The sequence below is a fragment of the Eschrichtius robustus genome, chromosome 19 (assembly GCF_028021215.1).
Source record: "Eschrichtius robustus isolate mEscRob2 chromosome 19, mEscRob2.pri, whole genome shotgun sequence".
In the NCBI taxonomy this organism is placed as follows: Eukaryota; Metazoa; Chordata; class Mammalia; order Artiodactyla; family Eschrichtiidae; genus Eschrichtius; species Eschrichtius robustus.
The window spans coordinates 4,410,197-4,427,500 of NC_090842.1; the positions used below are offsets into that span (position 1 = coordinate 4,410,197).

Consider the following 17,304-nt stretch of genomic DNA (forward strand, 5'->3'; position numbering starts at 1 on the left):
GGCAGTCAGAGCAGCTGCTGCAACAGCACAGAGCAGCAGGGAGAGGGTGGGCTGCTGAGGTGAGGAGAGGATGAAGCTGAGCTGCAGAGGTAGGGGAGGCACCACAAGAGCCAACCCACTGGTGCCTGCGCTGCCCTGACCCAGCTCCAGCCCGCAGGCAAGCCCTCAGCAACCCTCTCCTCACGGCGGCCTGAACGAGTGCCAGTGGTCACAGCCCAAGGAGCTTAACACGGGGAGCCCCCCAGCTGCCCCCAGCTGCGATGCACCAGGAGGCCCCAGGGCCACGAGCCCGAAGAGCTCGACCCGCACTCTGCCCCAGACCCCGGGCTGCTCCACCGCACCCCCGCCCACAGCTGGCCCTGTGTCACATCTGGCCAGAACATGAGACGAGTCCTGCGTCTACCGTGAAATGTCCTGCCCGTGTGTCTACTTTCTCGTGTCCTCCCAGCCAGGACCGTCAGCCTCCTGACCCACGCTGGGGACCGTTCTTCTCCTCCCGTTCTAGGGGTCTCCCTTCTCCTTGTTCCCGCCCTAGTATCAGCTCCCTTTGTTTTCTGGATGCCTCACAGCTTTGCCTTAAGACATCCCCACTTGACGTGGCGTCGGAAGGTGACAGGTCTGCCTTCCACGTAAGCGGCACCCCGGGTCTCACCGATGTGATAGTAGGTGAAGCACATGGTCATGAGGTTCTTTGCAGGCCCGAAGTCGTCCATCTGGTGACACCTGAAATGGAAAGAGGGGTGACTGGCTAACGGATCCTTCCACCGGATTCTCTCTGCACGTTCCTGAGACAAGACCGGCATGCTTCACAGACGCCTCTAAACTAGCACCTCACTCCCCAGACACTCCAGAGGAGAAGCCACAGAAAGAACTCCCCTGGGTCCAGGCACCTGGCCTGGGAGCGGGTCTGATTTGGGGCACTAAGGCGCTCACCATCCATCCGCCTGGCCTCTTTCACTTTCAAGGTGGAATAGCCAGGGCCCCACCCCAAGGAGCAGACCCAGAACTGGAGGTCGGGCCTCAGGTCTCAGGCTTAAACCACTGGCCCCCTCCAACCCCTACTTCTCAGGAATGAGCAGTGACTTAGATGATACCCCCCAGATGTGGTCAGCAGCAGAGTCACCTGGCAGGGGGGACGGGGGTGGGGGCGCATGAAGATGTGGATTGCTGGGCCCACCCCGGAGCCTCTGGGTCAGCAGGTCTGGGGCAGGGCCTGAGAATGTGCATTTCTGACAAACTGCCTTGGGAAGCTGATGTTCTGAGGCTCCTGGCCCAGGGACAGCACTCTGAGAATCACTGGGAACATGAATACCTACGTACCCTACACCACTTGCTGAAAATCAAATTAAAGTATGACGCGCCAGAACCTTTGCTGTGCTAAAAGATGTCCTACAAATAGAAAGGATTATATTAATACTTACTATATTATATCACACTTACTACATTGAGAGTATGAGATATACATGGATCCATTCAATGTAGCAAACAAAAAAGGGGGGAAACACTTGAAAAAGAGGGTCTGTCTGCCACTAAGAATTTGCACTGTTACAGTGGCAAAAGCTACACTGCTATCCACCGTGGCACTGTAAATTAGAGAAGAAAATGAGGAGTCAGCTAAATGCCCATCAGCAGGGCAGGAGCCGAATTAATTACGGTACCTTCGTACGTTCATGTATTAGGACACCTCACAGCTGTTACAGATGCAGCACTGAATGCAAATGCACAGTACTGCCTTTTTAGAAAAAAGATCTATTTGCTGGTATGTGCATTATTAAGAGTGGTTATCACTGAGCGATGGACCGAGAGTGAGAGAACGGGGTGTGAAAGAACATCTCCTTTCCCTCTTAGGCTTCCGTGCCTCTCCATCCTGCTCCCTCATGTGCTTTCCTTTCCTGTTTAGTTTTTCACCTTGGACTAGTGGTACTTAAAGAAAGAAAACCAACAGAAATTATCTAGACGGTGGGATGAGGGCCATTTTTGTTTATCTTTTTAACATAAAAGTAATCTAAAAAACTAAATTTCTGTAAGTTCTTTTTTTTTTGGCAACCATATAAAAAAATATACGCTCACAGACAAAGTAATGAAAAGATTCTGTGCTTTGGCAGGGTTGGAACTTGAGGTTAACTACCCCCCCGCCTACCAGTTTGCTTATTTAAGGAAAAACTGGAAGAAAAATTGAGAATTAGGTAAGCACGTTACCACGTGGACAGGCACACCGTCTACACAAAATACAGGTTCCTGAACAATATGGATGCAAACGTCTGGAGGTCAAAGAGTCTTCAGGGCAGGAGGCCACACTGACCCCCCGACCCCCTGGGGCTGCTTTACCGAAGCTCCCGAAGCAAGCGTGGGCCCTTGGCCACCTCAGCGAGGGCCTCTCATCCCTCCACCCACACTAGCTCCCAGACCCAGATCCCCGCCCCCTACCCCTGGGGAGCACACCCTGAACTTGGGACATTCTGAGCAAGTGCAGGAAAAACAGGGGCTCCTCTCTTTTGGCCATTTTCCTCCAGTACATTCCCCGTGTTCATGGGGGACAGAGAAAGGTGGGGAGACGCCGAGACAGGGAATTAAGGTCAAGAGAGCAGCTACATTTCTGTTGGGAGAAGAAGGGGAACAGGAAAGGAGGGGTTTTCAGGCCTGGAAGGACACAAGGGACACAGAGAAGTGGCCACAGCCTAAGCCAGGGGACCAGGACCTGCTCCGAGGCCACGCTGAGGTGAGGGGAGAAAGCGGGCTCAACCGAAGGTCAGATCAGGGTCAGAGCTCCCCTCCCTGTCCCACGCACTTCCCTCACCCCCCATGATCCCCCAGGCAGACACAGCCGCTCCGGATCACACTGCGGAGGGCGTGTCCTGCTCTGATGCACATCATGATGTAGGAAGAGGGTCGGGAGTCCTAGAGCCGTGGGCCTCAGGTGGAGGAGCCCCTCAAGGCAGGTGGCCGGCCCCCCCCCGGCCACACGGAGGTGGGGGGCCCTTCTCCCCAGGCCACGCTGTCCTCGGTGATAAAAGGCCCCAGTGGCGCCTCATGAGAACTCAGGGCAGCGATGCCATCCAACCGTCTCACTAGTGGGCGGTGACCCGGTTTGGAGTGCTTCACCACAGGACATCCAGAGAAGCCCAGACCTCAGCTGGAGGCGGGCGGGGCCGCTGTGCAATCACAGCCTGTCCCGGGACCCGCAGGAACAGAGCGACGGTCCTCTGATCGCTGCTGGCAGGTGGGGACCGCTCACTCCCCACCCCCGTGAGATGCTGGTCACAACTGCCGCCGCGGGGGGGTGGGAGGGGGAGCAAATTCTCACAGCTGGGGTCTCCCAGGTGGGGAGGGAGGGAGGGAGGGAGGACGGAGGTCAGGGCGGAGGCGCTAAGGCACAGCATCACTTACTCAAATAGGACCACCGCGAAGGACTGCACCAGGCGGTAGAAGGTGGCCTCCGAGACGCACTTGGAGTTGCAGCGCTGTCCGGGAAGAGCGCAGCCGCGTCAGGCGGCCGCTGGCGGAGGTGCACCCAGCGCAGAGGGGCTGCGTGCTCTCCCCGCCCGGCATCTCTAAACACAGCTGGGGCACGAGCCCAGGACAGGCCCTGCTCCCCAGAAACCGGGACCCAGCAGAGGGCTGCCCCCCGCTCCCCCGACCATCACTCGGGTGTTTCCTGCGTCTCCTTGTGAGATTTTTAAAACCAGGAACTTCGCGTACTCACCCACGTGTGGGAAAGTACAGAGGGACGGGACCCCAAGATGACAACGCTGGCTGTTTTCTGGGTGGGTGATGTATGGGCAGTTTCTCTGTTTTTGCTTATCTGTATTTTCTAATTTTTCTCGGAAGAATAAATTATTTGTGACGAAAAATACTTTAAAAACGAAGAACTTAATCCACTTTACAGGAAAAAAATAAAAAGAACCTACTGGCTGTTGATAAAACTTACTGTTTATCTGAGCTTACATACATGGCTGTCACTCTCTTGAATATTTTATCTTTACAAAAACGGAATATTGTAGGTTATTTAATAAAAACATGTGTGGACATAGCCCATGTGCTTGTCTTTAAAACAACGAACTTTTCTGGAATTTCATGAGGTTGACAGCCCAGCACTCCTTTCTAGTGAGGCATCTTCCACTATTCTAATTAGACTTTATAATATCTCTAGACGAGCTTTACGCTTTTGCCTGTGGGATCGTTTTCCTCATCTCCCTTCACCAGAGCGGGTGGCCTGCCCCACACCACAGCCCGGCGTCACCCCTCTTACCTGGGCGCTCACGTACCGGGCAAACCACTCCCGGCCTTTGCCGTTCTCACTGCTGCAGTACTCTCCGAACTTGGCTTTCTCCTCCTGGCCCAAGTCCTCCCTGGAAAAGAGGGCAAAGGGAAAAGACAGGAAAGCTTTAATCCTCTGCAACAAAAGTGGCTACAGTAGGGAAAGAGGAAGGAGAGGAACTCCTAAGTGCAGTCGGCCCTCGGCATCCGCACCACGGAACCCCGACAGTAACTCGCCCCCCCGCCAAGTGCGGACACTCATCTCAGCCTCCGGGTAGCCCCGAGAGGAAACAGTATTACTTCTGTTTCCAGGATGAGGAGCCTGGCTCGGAGGATCACACACAGCTGGGGAGTGGCAGGTGGGAGCCCCATCCAGACCTCCTGGCTCCAAAGCCCACGTGCATTCCCCCGACCTCCTGCCTCAGCGAGGTCCGGGTACTCACAAGGGTTCCTTAACTCTCCGAGGGCTTGGTTCTCCAGCTCAACCAACTGCCCCCCATCTTTGGTGCTGAGGTCGGTGTGGAGCCACCGACTGGATTCAAGAATTCCTAACGTGCTCAGTCTCAGCAGGACCCACTGAGGCCAAGAAACACGAGAGGTCTGATGCTACCTCCAGCCATCGGAAGGAGGGCATGGTGGCTTATTCCTGTGCACTTCTGAAGAGCCGGTCTGCTCTCTGACTCTCCATGGCTCTGTGTGAGGCGTGAAGGTCGGGGGACCCCAGGCCTGGGGGTCACCCCCGCCAGGGTGGAAAAATGCTCACCTGATCTCAAACCACTTCCCATCATCTTCGTGGGGGGCCAGTACTCTACCCCAAATGTAATGACTAAAAGGGGGAAGCAGAAGGCTGAAGATCCACTGGCTTCTGCAATTTCATTTATTTAAGATTTTATAGAAAACATCTTGGGGCTTCCCTGGTGGCACAGTGGTTGAGAATCCGCCTGCCAACGCAGAGGACACGGGTTCAAGCCCTGGCCTGGGAAGATCCCACGTGCCACGGAGCAACTAAGCCCGTGTGCCACAACTACTGAGCCTGCCCTCTGGAGCCCATGAGCCACAACTACTGAGCCCGTGTGCTGCAACTACGGAAGCCCACGCGCCTATGGCCCGTGCTCCACAATGAGAGAAGCCACTGCAATGAGAAGCCCGTGCACTGCAACGAAGAGTAGCCCCCGCTCACCGCAACTAGAGAAAGCCCACACACAGCAACGAAGACCCAATGCAGCCAAAAATAAATAAATAAAATAAATAAATTTATAAAAAAAAAAAAAAAAAGAAAACATCTTGGTCTCGTTTATCCCAAACACCGACACCAGATGAAATGTGAGAATTTGCCAGGCGTTCGCAGGGAGTTTTGGAATGCTCTTAAAGATGCATCTGACTCACTTGTCCACGTTCCATGATGCCGACTGCCTGTCACAAATCTAGACTGGCCTTCCTGGCAAATTAGTGAGCTTCTGGGCTTTCTCCCCTTTTCATTAACTGGGTGTACTCAGAGACAGCTGACTAATTTCAGTGTCAGTCAAACAAAACGAGTAGGAAGCCACATCTACTGCTCTCCCAGAATGCATTCAAAATCAAACATAAAAGCACTCTGGGGACAGTCAAATATTAGGATCCTAGAACTCTTCCCCCTTCTAACTGCAGAGAAAACTGAGACACACCTGGAAAAGGTGGAAATCAACCTTGCCAGTTAACAAACGAGGGGCCTAAATCTCAGCAGGAAAGAACACCTTCGGTGTGTGGCATCAACAGGCAGAAATTCTTCTTACACTTTAACAAAATTGGAAAAGGGTCCCTTCAGCCAGGGCTCCGCAGGCCGCAATGCGTGAACGTCTAGAAGCCTTGTTGAAATGCAGATTCTGACTCAGTGGGTCAGGTGGGGCCCACGACTCTGCATTTCTCACCTCCCCCCTCCGCGATGCTGAGGGTCCCAGAGGTGATCTGAGGAGCAGGACCTCCAGCATTTCGCGCACTGCTGTGAACGATGCAAGACCAGCCGTCAGGACCTGAGGCCTGAACTGAGTTTGCGGTGTGTCTCCCTTTCCGCCGCTGAGACGGCAACAGCCGTGAATCAGACAAACTCCCGGCTCCTCGGCCTCCACGCTCACTCCAGGCCCCACTTCTGCTACAACTGTCACTGCTCCTTGTTCGCACTGTCAAGAACCACCAACGCGAGGCCAGAAAGAGGTGCAAGGGTGGGTCCCCATCCTAGCAGCTGCTTAAGGCTCAGCTGCCCGAGAGCGTCCCAAGGGCTGCGGGTAACTGAAACCTCCTGGCCTTGTACTGCCCCTAATTCAATGCCAGCTAATAACCACCTCTGAAGGCGTGCCGATGGGGGCTCACCCGAGGTGCCGCGGAAGCAAAGCCAGGGCCCTGAGTGGAGCGAAGGAGTGGCGGAAGCTCCCCAAGGGGGTCTACGTGCACTGGGGTGGGGCGGAGACCGCGAGGGGGCCAGCAGCTGGCGAGGCCTGGAGCCCTGGCCCGTGGCGCCCTGCGAGGGGCTCACCCTCCGGAGAAGATCTTCTCCACGTAGCTGCGCAGGAAATCCCGGAGTTCCGGCAGCTCCTCATCCTTGGTCGAGTCGGTGCTCTGGTTGGAGGAGAAGGACTCGCTGGAGGAGGAGCGGCAGTACTGGCCCCAGGACGGGCGCGAGGGAGACTCGCCCGTGTCGTTCTCGCTGTCTGCCGACTCCGTGGTCTCGCTCTCCGACGCGCCCTCGCCCGGGGAGCTGTCCCCGCCCTGCAGCTTTGGCGGCAGCGCCTCCAGGGGCGAGGAGGCGGATGGCTTGGCCCCAGCCCCGAAGTCAATCAGCGGGCCCACGGGGACCTCGGGGGCCTCCATGGCTCGGGGGCGTGGGGGGCACTGCCGGCAAGGATGCCGGGCGGGGGCTGGTGAACGAGGTTCCCAGACACGTCAGCGGGAGCCTGAGGCCGAGCGCACGCGAGCTGCTTGGGAGCCGCTGGCCACCGGGACTGAGTCCTCTGGGGTGGCCCACGGGGCCCTAAGGCATCTGGAATGGAAGCAGAGACAGGTCATCACCACGAGAGCTTCTCTTCTTATAAGGGGAATGAAGTAGGGCACGAATGCCCTGTAAGAGGCTCCAAACTTCCAGAATTTGGGCCACCTGTCTGCTGATGTCATCTTCCTACTGCCCACTTACTGTTAAACACCTGCTATATGGTGGGCGAACAACGAACAAACACACACCATCCGTCAGGATTTCTCCAAACTAAGCAAGGAGACCTCGAGGGGGCTGCACCTCCCGGCCCTCTCCAGACTCCGGCCGAGCAGACGGAGGCCAGTCAGAACAGCAATCACCGCAGACGGCCGTCTGCCGCCCACTCTTGCTGGGTCACGAACCACTGAAGACGGTGTCGTCAGGCACATGCTAAGCGCACGGGTCTCCAAGGCCCACGTCTCTTCCTTCCCGGGTTCCTTTCTTAGCATTTTCCCACTCAAGACCCAGCACCTTCCTGGCTGTTGGATATATGTCCCCTCTCGTCAGCCCCCTAAACCCTCCCATGGTTTCTTTCTTTTCTTTTCTTTTTTAAGCACCTCACCAGACACAAGATCTGCTGGCACGTTTGTAAAAATGATTTTCATTGTTTTTTGGCCGCACCGCGCAGCATGCAGGATCTTGGTTCCCCAGGCAGGGACTGAACCCGCGGCCCCTGCAGTGGAAGCGCGGAGTCTTAACCACTGGATGGCCAGGGAAGTCCCTCCCTCTGATGGTTTCTAAGCGGCATTTGCCGTTGGACCCACCTCCTCCTCCCTGCCCCCTCCCTGCACTACGGCCACCCTGGGCAATGGCACCCACCTCTGGTGTCTGTTCCTCTGCCCCTTAAGCTGGACGGTCCTCTCCCTTCTCCCCCATCTTCCTCCCTCAGCCCCAACCGGAGTTCTATTCATCCCTCGAGGCTTGGCTTAGTGTTACCTCTTCTGGGAAGCTTCACTCAAACCCTGTGCAAACTATTTACTGATTCCTGTGTGGCCCCACTGGCATTCTACTTACACTCATTTCTAAGTCTGCTTGTTTGATAGGTAGATGTGGGTATTTCTGTTTATCCCACTGAAGTACAATCCCCTGAGGGGTGGACCATGCCTCAGCCACCTTTGTAGCAATGCGAGTGCCCGGCACAGAGTCCTAACTAAGTGTCCAGTGTACGTTTGCTGAATGGATGACCAGACCTGACCGTGAACACGCTCTAAGAGTCGGGAAGTCGACGGTGTAGGCAGAGCTGGGATTAGGATCTTCGCTTCGAAACCAGTCTCCTGCTGGCCAGTTCAGGGGTCACCTGCCAGTTCTGGGGCTCGCTCCCCCATGACGAGGGGCAGACGGCTAAGCAGTAAGTCAAAGCCCTCCTGATATAAGAGCCCAACTTGATCCTGGCACTGCCCCTATCCTCCACCTCTACAGACCCCAAATATCTAGGACAACACCTGGCAGACAGGTGACTGCCGATACAGTGAAACTAATGCATCTTCTGAGGGTAATTCAATATCAAAGCTGCATTCACTGCCTGTTAAGAGCTTAATGCTCACGAATCGATTGTGGGCTCCTCCAAATTCCCCAGCCCGGGATATTTTTAGATGCCCTGAGTCAGAAGGACGGAATGGCTAGCTCCGTGTCACTGGAGTGGCAACGGCCCCCCTTCGGAGAGTCCTACAAAGCCTGCCTTGGTCCAAAACAGAGACGCATACACCTCAGCTCAAAAGAACTTTCTGGGCCAGGAGAGCAATAGGGAGTCTTCGGAGCTCAGGTGGCAACACAGACTACGGAGTCGTGGGCCAGGGCCAGGGCAGCCCTGGCCCCTTCTCGCCAGCAGGGCCGGTGAGCTGTGGCCTCTGCTCTCTGGGCCAGAGTCCCCATCAGACACTGAGGTCAGGTTAGATCTCTAAGGTCCTTCTGGCAACCACACTGACAGACTCTCCAAAGAACAGAAAATCACACCTATAATGACTCACCGGATATTAAAAATGGAAAATCACACACTAGGAAAATGTTTGCAGCCACTATGATAGGAAAATTGAGTTAATCATATCTGTGTGATAAATTCACCCAAATCCAGCTAAAAATCTATATTCTAATAGATACACAAACTACTCAAATAGGCATGGCACACAAGAGGAAATATTATTATTAAGTGCTTAGACAATTCTTCAACCCATACTAATAACCACACATATAGATAGGCAAATCAAAACAATTAGGTACCAGCATATACTACAAAATAAGCAAAAATTTGAAAATTATAACCCAAAAGCAGATGAGATTAAGATAAAACTAATATTCTCAAACAATCCCGGCAACAGGGATAAATAAGACTTTAGAAAGCAATTTCTGTAATTCTTATTTTTCTCTCCTCTGATCCAGGAATTCAAATGCTTGGAATTTATTCTGAGAAAATAATTCTAAACAGTCAAAAACAGTTATGTGGAGAAAAATGCTCGCTACAACATTATTTATAGTCCTGAAAACTAGGGAAATAAATCTAAATACAGTAAAGTGGCAAATATATTCTAACAACTTGATGTAATGGTAATCAGCGTATGATGCAATTAGAAAAACGCTCACTTTACAGCTAGGTAAACAAATATTCCACAATCAACAAATATTTACCGAATCCTATTGCATGCCAACCTCTTGTTCTGGGTGCTGGAAATACTGAAGTAAATGAATTTTAATTGTACTATAATTACAAGCACGTATACATACGAAAAAGGACTGAAAAAGAAGATAGAAGTGTATTATAGTGCTGGCACCGAGGTAACCTCCCCTTTTTATTTTATTATCATTAACGGTGGAGTTTACAATCAGTAAAAATTCAGAGGAAAAGGAAACAAGTTACGGTGTCTTGCAACATTTCAGGTGGTTGGTCTGAAAGGCGGCATCTATTTACCAAATCAGACCTCGACAGCACAGACCTCGACAGCACAGGTCCCGGAGGGGCGAGATCAGACCCAACTGCTGCGGCTGTTTCTGGTCCGGCCCAAGGCGCTCTCCCAGGGCCTGTCTCGCTTGGAAATCAGGGAGTGCATGAGTCACCCTTTCCAAGAAGCCTCCTCTGTGGGCTCAGGAAGGAGCGGACAAGGTGAGGGGCCTGGCCCTGCAGCAGAGGAAGCAAAGGCGACGGGCGGCCCAGTCCTGGGCGCCGTGTGGGCAGCATGGGCTGCAGGGTGTGGGTCCCTCTGCCCGGGATCTCATCTCTCAGCCAAGCTTGCTCCCGGAGCTGAGATGCAGGTGAAGCGGCCACTTATGCTAAGGGCCTTGGAAGTGACCCCACCCTCTTCCTCCAGGAAGGAAACATAATGACGGGCCTCCGTCCAGGACAAGGTGATGGTCACTCTCAACACACCAGGATCACACTCCTCACTCGACCACCTGTGCTCTCCCAGCTGCAGAACACAGAGGAAGTGGGCCCAGTGGGGACTGACTGCACTGTCCCCGAGTAGGGCCAGCCAGGGGCTGCCACTCAGGATCGTGGGCCCAGTGGGATCAGACCTCAAGAGCTTTCTATAAAAGTGCTGAAATCTGCTTCATGAAATCTTCCAACTCTTCAACACTGGCAACTAATTTAAATTTATTTCAGAACACATCATGGACCAAAGAGAACATGTCTGCGGATTGCACTCAATCCCTCTGCTTTGTCCCGCGTACAAGGAGGTCCCCAGACCCACTGCAGGGCCACAGGCTCTGAGACTCAGGGTTTTAAATCCCAGTGCAATCTCTGCAAACAGACAGCGTGGATATTAAAAATGCTTTCTATAGACTTGCAGTCAAACCCAGCTTCCTGCAAACGCACCTTTACAATTCACCTCTTAGGCCCTATGGCGGAAGCTTCTACCAATCAAATTAGGCTAAAATTCTAAGTCAGCCCATGGCTCTGAGCGCTGAGCGGGGGCTTCTTCGGACTGGGGGTCAGGGAGGTGGATATCTGAGCTGAGATGGAGGGGGGCCGGGCCAGCCGAGAAGGCTCGAGAAGGCTCGAGAAGGCTTGTCTTAGCAGAGGACAGGGGTCTGGGTGGAGGAACAGCCCACACAGAGGCCCTCGGCAGCCATGACTTTGGAAAGTTCAGGCACTGGGAAGGCTGAGGAGGGAGGAGGTTGGCAAGCGGGGCCAGGTGAGACACTAGGAGCCTCGACTGGGTTCTCAGGGTGATGGGCAGGCAGCCGTGGCAGCAGTTTGGAGAAGAGAACGAGCGCAAGGGGGCCAGGGGAGGTGGTCCCGGCGGGCGCATTCGGGGGGAGGTTTCCTGACCTCCTGCCCCGCCTCCTGCCCACATCCCCCCACCACATGGCCGCAGCTGCGGCAGGAACTCGGAAGGAGATTGCCTTCTGTGGCTGCTGTGCCACGTCCCCAGGGGCTTTGCTCAAACCCTGATTTCCCCAGCACCTGGGGCGCCCAGGGTGAGCCCCCTCCAGCGGGCTGACCTTGGGCAATCACACAGGAGAGGCTTTGCTCAAACCCTGATTTCCCCAGCACCCGGGGCGCCCAGGGTGAGCCCCCTCCAGCAGGCTGACCTTGGGCAATCACACAGGTTCCCGGGGCCGGGGGAGACTCCGGAACCTTCTGGAACTCTGCCTCTGCCATCCGTCTCAGGCAGCTCCCTCTCCTTTACTGTTCCAGAGCCACCAGACGTGCTGCTCCTCCCACCAAAAGAAGAGACGGCAAGCCTCCATGGACCAGCACACACAACACGCTGGCTCATGCCCCCTCCATCCCACCCGCCCCTCCTCTCACAGCATCAGAGAATCGAGGCTGGGGTGGGGAAGCAGGAGGCCCCCCGCACACAGCTAGGAAGTGACGGGGCCCAGAGTCCAAACTCAGGCCAACGCCGAGCCCAGGCTCTCAAGTCACCACGTGGGCCCTGCAGTAGTCTCTCTGATGCTCTCCTGCGGGTCCACCTCCAGAAGCGGAGCTGAGGGTCAGAGGCCTGCACAGCAGTGAGGCTCTGCTGGGGCTGCCGAATCGCCTTCCCCAGTCTGTGCTGTGCGCTAGAACAGGGGTCCCCAACCCCCGGGCCATGGACCGGTACCGGTCCGCGGCCTGTTAGGAGCCGGGCCGCACAGCAGGAGGTGAGCGGCGGGCAGGCGAGCAAAGCTTCCTCTGCAGCTCCCCATCGCTCGCGTTAAGCCTGAACCATCGCCCCCGCCCCTGCCGCCCGTGGAAAAATGGTCTTCCACGAAACCGGTCCCTGGTGCCAAAAAGGCTGGGGACCGCTGGCCTAGAAGGCAAGCCCGGGCCACGCCCAACAAACACGTTCCCTGCCACTGGAGCCGAGAACCTGATGTAGGACTTCACACACATCCGTTAGATGGATTCTCCCCAGCACTCAGTCAAACTTGTGGAGATTATTTTGTTTTCTTTTCCCCTTTATCGTAAGCGTATCGTTAGAGAAAGATTTGGAAATAGAAGAGGGAGAAAAAGCTCCTGGTCCCACCAGGCCGACAAAATCCCATCTCCATTCTCGTGGATGCCCTTCTGGTCTTGGTCAAAAGGCAAACTCTTTTTTTTTTTTTTTTACCATTTCAACAGCAAGAGAAATTTGGGTGTTTGTTTGGCACCTAGCTAGTGGCTATCCCTCTCGTGACAGCTACAAACCTGCAGGGGACCCCAGTGAAGAGGGTCTTCTCTGGTCTCCCGAGGAGTGTTTTACTTCAAATGGACCTGACAGAAGGTTGACAGGAGGTCTGGGTTTGGCTGCAGGGATGAGGGGAGACAAGTGAACTTGATCGATGATTAGATTACCGTTATCTGTTTCGGTTCAGCTATGAAATGACTTAATAATGCACGGTTTCCAGGAAAACTGTGCCTCACTGGAATAGCTGGAGGAGAGGAGAGGGAGAGGAAATAAGGGAGACCTTTCAACCCGCTGCTGCATCCTTCGCCCTGTAGAGACGGCTGTGGACACGATGGAGGGACTGCAAACCTCAAGGTTCTACAGAGCCCTCCTCCCCTCCCCCTGCGCCCGCCTGTGCCCTGGCAGGGTCCCAGCAGCACGGGGTGCAGCTACCACTTCCACACCTCCCCGGCCTGCCACAAACAATCAGCCTCCCAGCGCACAGGCTCTTCCTGCGGCTCCGTCTGCATCTGTTCCCCGGGCACCCCTCCCCCTCTGAGGTCACAGGTCACAGAGAGACCCTGTGGGCTGGCCCGGGAGGCGGGGCTGAGGAGGAGCCCCAGATGGACCACAACCACAACTAAAGCTGGTGGAAACCCGCTTCCTGTCGCTCAGAACCTCTCCTGCAGCGAGACCATAACAAGGACCTCCATTTGCCTCTGCCAGGGGCTGGTCACAGCGCAGCCCTACAGCTCCTGATGGATAAATTCGCTCAGCGCTTTCTGGCTGGGTGATAACTGACACTGCCTTCGAATCAGGAAGAAATGTGGGGCTATTTGGGACTATGAGACAATAGTCATTCGAAGAATGAATACGTGTCAAATAAGAAGTGTCAGCATCCTTTTAGATGTCAGTGTGTTTGGGCAACTGTTCAGACGTAGATTTATGTCCAGTCGATGTGGATTTAGGGCAACCTCAGGCCAGTCGAATCAAAGAAACCCATCATTGCAGTTGGACAACGAATGTAGTGGAGTTTCCTGGCAGCCAAAGCAAAAAAGGGAATTACACTGGGTCACAAATGCTTTTCATTCTGACAAATTCATCTGTACATGAACTTTATCCAAATACCGAACTTAAAAATCAATTTGTCAAGAAGATCCTCATACGAAAAGACACTGATTACTATAGTGGAAGTCTCTAACAGGTTCTGTAAAAGATACAGAGATGCTGAAAGATACATTTTTTAAATGGCTTTCCAAAAATCTGAAAGCATATCTTACATGCATTTGGAGCAGGTATTTGTCGGTTGGAGCACGCTACCGGGTGAAGGTAAGAAAGCATATGTTACATGCATTTGGAGCAGGTATTTGTCGGTTGGAGCACGCTACCGGGTGAAGGTAAGAGAGCATATGTTACATGCATTTGGAGCAGGTATTTGTCGGTTGGAGCACGCTACCGGGTGAAGGTAAGAGAGCATATGTTACATGCATTTGGAGCAGGTATTTGTCGGTTGGAGCACGCTACCGGGTGAAGGTAAGAGAGCATATGTTACATGCATTTGGAGCAGGTATTTGTCGGTTGGAGCACGCTACCGGGTGAAGGTAAGAGAGCATATGTTACATGCATTTGGAGCAGGTATTTGTCGGTTGGAGCACGCTACCGGGTGAAGGTAAGAGAGCATATGTTACATGCATTTGGAGCAGGTATTTGTCGGTTGGAGCACGCTACCGGGTGAAGGTAAGAGAGCATATGTTACATGCATTTGGAGCAGGTATTTGTCGGTTGGAGCACGCTACCGGGTGAAGGTAAGAGAGCATATGTTACATGCATTTGGAGCAGGTATTTGTCGGTTGGAGCACGCTACCGGGTGAAGGTAAGAGAGCATATGTTACATGCATTTGGAGCAGGTATTTGTCGGTTGGAGCACGCTACCGGGTGAAGGTAAGATCTCCCTGGTGGTGCAGGGATGGAGCGTCACAGACCTGGAGATGTCATAGTTAATAATATGCCCATGAGGGTCCCTCTCCCTCAAACATCAGATGTCCCCCAGGGCTTCTGGCAGGCACCAATCACCACCATTCATGGCAGAATTCTCTGAACAGCACTTGTGCCAACATTCTGATTTGGTGATCAAAACAGAACGAGAGAGGGAGGGGTGAAGGGAAGGGGCGCCCCCAAAGCCCTGCTCGAGGCACCAGCTCCAGGGTTTTAATCGGGATGAGAGCCCACACTGGTTAAGGAGACGGGAACTGAGCTCCTGGTGAGGAATCACAACCCACAGCCTCTGCAGGGAGTCTCCGAGCCATGATCTCTCATCCTCGAGGAAGGAGAGAGGACGGGTGGGGGAGGGAGAGGGACATACGTAACCTGGTTTCAAAAGGGAAGACACTAGATGATGAGAGAGAGAGAGAGAGAGAGAGAGAGAGAGAGAGCCACGTCAGGGGACACCCAGGTCAGCAGCAGGACGGCTCTGAGCACCAGGACCGGGAAGCGGAGAGGACCAACGTCAGAGCCTGATGACAAACTAAGCTCTAGAGCCTCACACGCACGCGCGCGCGCGCATCTGTGTGTGTGTGTGTGTGTGTGTGTGTGTGTGTGTGTGTGTGTGTGTGTGTGTCTTACAGACCCGTCAATCAAAGGAATACTGTGGAAACAGCACAAGGGTTTAGCAAGGTACTAGACAAACGCATTACAGCTTTGAGGACAAAACAGAAAAATGTGGCCTGAATACTGTGTAATTAGGTGGTTTCATCAATACTATATTTCATTATCCTAAAATGCACTTTGTTGGCATTTTAAGATGTCTGAAAGCAGATGTGTCTTAGCACTGCTCCCAGCCAGGCCCACCGAGATACAGCTGTCATTGTCCAGAGACAAGAGTGGAGCCTCTTCTAGTCCTTAATTTTAAAAATCAATTCAAAACACATACATTGTAGTCATATCGCTCGAAGTGAATGAATTCCCACAAAGTGAACTCTCCCCTAAATCCACCACCCACCTCAGGGACTAGAACACGACAAGCCCCCACCTCGTCCCCCTGCCCCCGAGCTCCCCTCCTCCCCAAAGGGAAGTGGACGAGCACCCTGTAAAGCGCATGTGGCTGGCAGAGAGGATGGTATGTTACAGAAACCCATGCACTTCAACGGCTCTGGGGCAACTGCAGAAGAACAGGCCTCTGCATGTGAGGAAGTTTTAGAAGTCCTTTAACCAACTTATTTTGCTTATATTTTCCTCTTTATTATGGACAAGAGGGATGCTTCATAATAATCTATGCCCAAGGCATTCTATAAGGGTTCTTACCAGAAAGACAGAATAAAATTCTAGGGACAAGAGAGCATTATGTCACAGTTTAAATGGCAGCGCTGCATCTTAATTCCTTGTGCCTAGAATAGTGGTGAATCTTACAACTGACGGGCTCTTCAATTTGATGAAAGACGGTGGTTGAACCCCTCCCCCAGCGTCAACTTGGAAAGATGTCTCTACCGCTCATGGGCTAATAAGGACTCCAGCCCGGCTCCATCCTACCCCTTCATTAATTACTCAGACTTGAGTGCAGTAACATGTTGGTGGAGAACGTGGGGAGCCGAAAGCCGGAGGGAAAGTTAACTCAGAGAACGACACAGTCGGGACCCAAAAGACTCCGGCAGGCTCAGGGAGGCTGAGTCTAGAAGATGCCCCTGGACGGTGAATGTGGTCATTCGCTGGCCACCAGCCAAGTGCCTTCCACGTGCCAGGCCTGCTGTGGGAGCAAAGAGATGGTGACAGTGTGGCCTCTGTCTCTGAATAACGCATAAATTATTAGCGAGGGAGTCTGACCTCCTGACTCAAAGTTTCACAAGTCCAATGTCAAGAGGCAGCTCGTTCTTGGGCGGCACACGTGCCACGAGTCAATGGGTTTGATGCCGGCAATAACAACAAACTCGAAACTAACCTTGGGCGGCCCTGATAGAAGCACCTGACCCAAAACAGGAGTGACGGTTTCACTACCTCTGCTTCTGCCGGTCAGGCCGCTCCTGGAACATTCTGGCCAACCCCACCCCTTGGAAGGAGTAAGCAGCTCCTCTTAGGGCAGCAAATCTGAGTAAACGTGTCTGGGGACCCAGGCCTCATTGTCCCCAGGCGTTAAGCCCAAAGCAACTCAGCAGGATCCGTCGTTTTGGAAAAAGTAATAAACTGGCACAAGTATTTTAATTTAATAAATGTTTGGAAGACTTGTAAAAAAGCAGAGAGCATCCCCCAACGTGAAAAGAAAAACAAAAGCCCACCTGATAACTGTGTCACACGAGCAATGGTGAGAAAGTCGAGGGGATTTACTGAGGGGGTAAGTAACTTGGGAAACAAGACAGTGAATTCAGGGACTTCCCTGGCAGTCCAGTGGTTAAGACTCCACGCTTTCAATGTGGGGGGGTCGCGGGTTCGATCCCTGGTCGGGGAGCTAAGATCCCACATGCTGCGTGGCCACAAAAAAAAAAAAAAAAAAAA

The 17,304-nt window shown here is 53.5% G+C and overlaps 1 protein-coding gene across 1 annotated transcript in view; it reads right to left on the reverse strand.

Annotated features, from left to right (window-relative positions):
• KIAA0513 (KIAA0513 ortholog) overlaps positions 1–17,304 on the reverse strand; it is a 63,651-nt gene that overhangs the window by 14,778 nt on the left and 31,569 nt on the right. The window contains exons 2-5 of the mRNA XM_068528287.1: positions 6,767–7,270; positions 4,250–4,349; positions 3,388–3,461; positions 653–723 (exon numbers count right to left, since the gene is read on the reverse strand). Coding sequence (XP_068384388.1) covers positions 653–723; positions 3,388–3,461; positions 4,250–4,349; positions 6,767–7,101 — 580 coding nt within the window. The 5' untranslated portion in view covers positions 7,102–7,270. The remainder of the gene's footprint in view (positions 1–652; positions 724–3,387; positions 3,462–4,249; positions 4,350–6,766; positions 7,271–17,304) is intronic.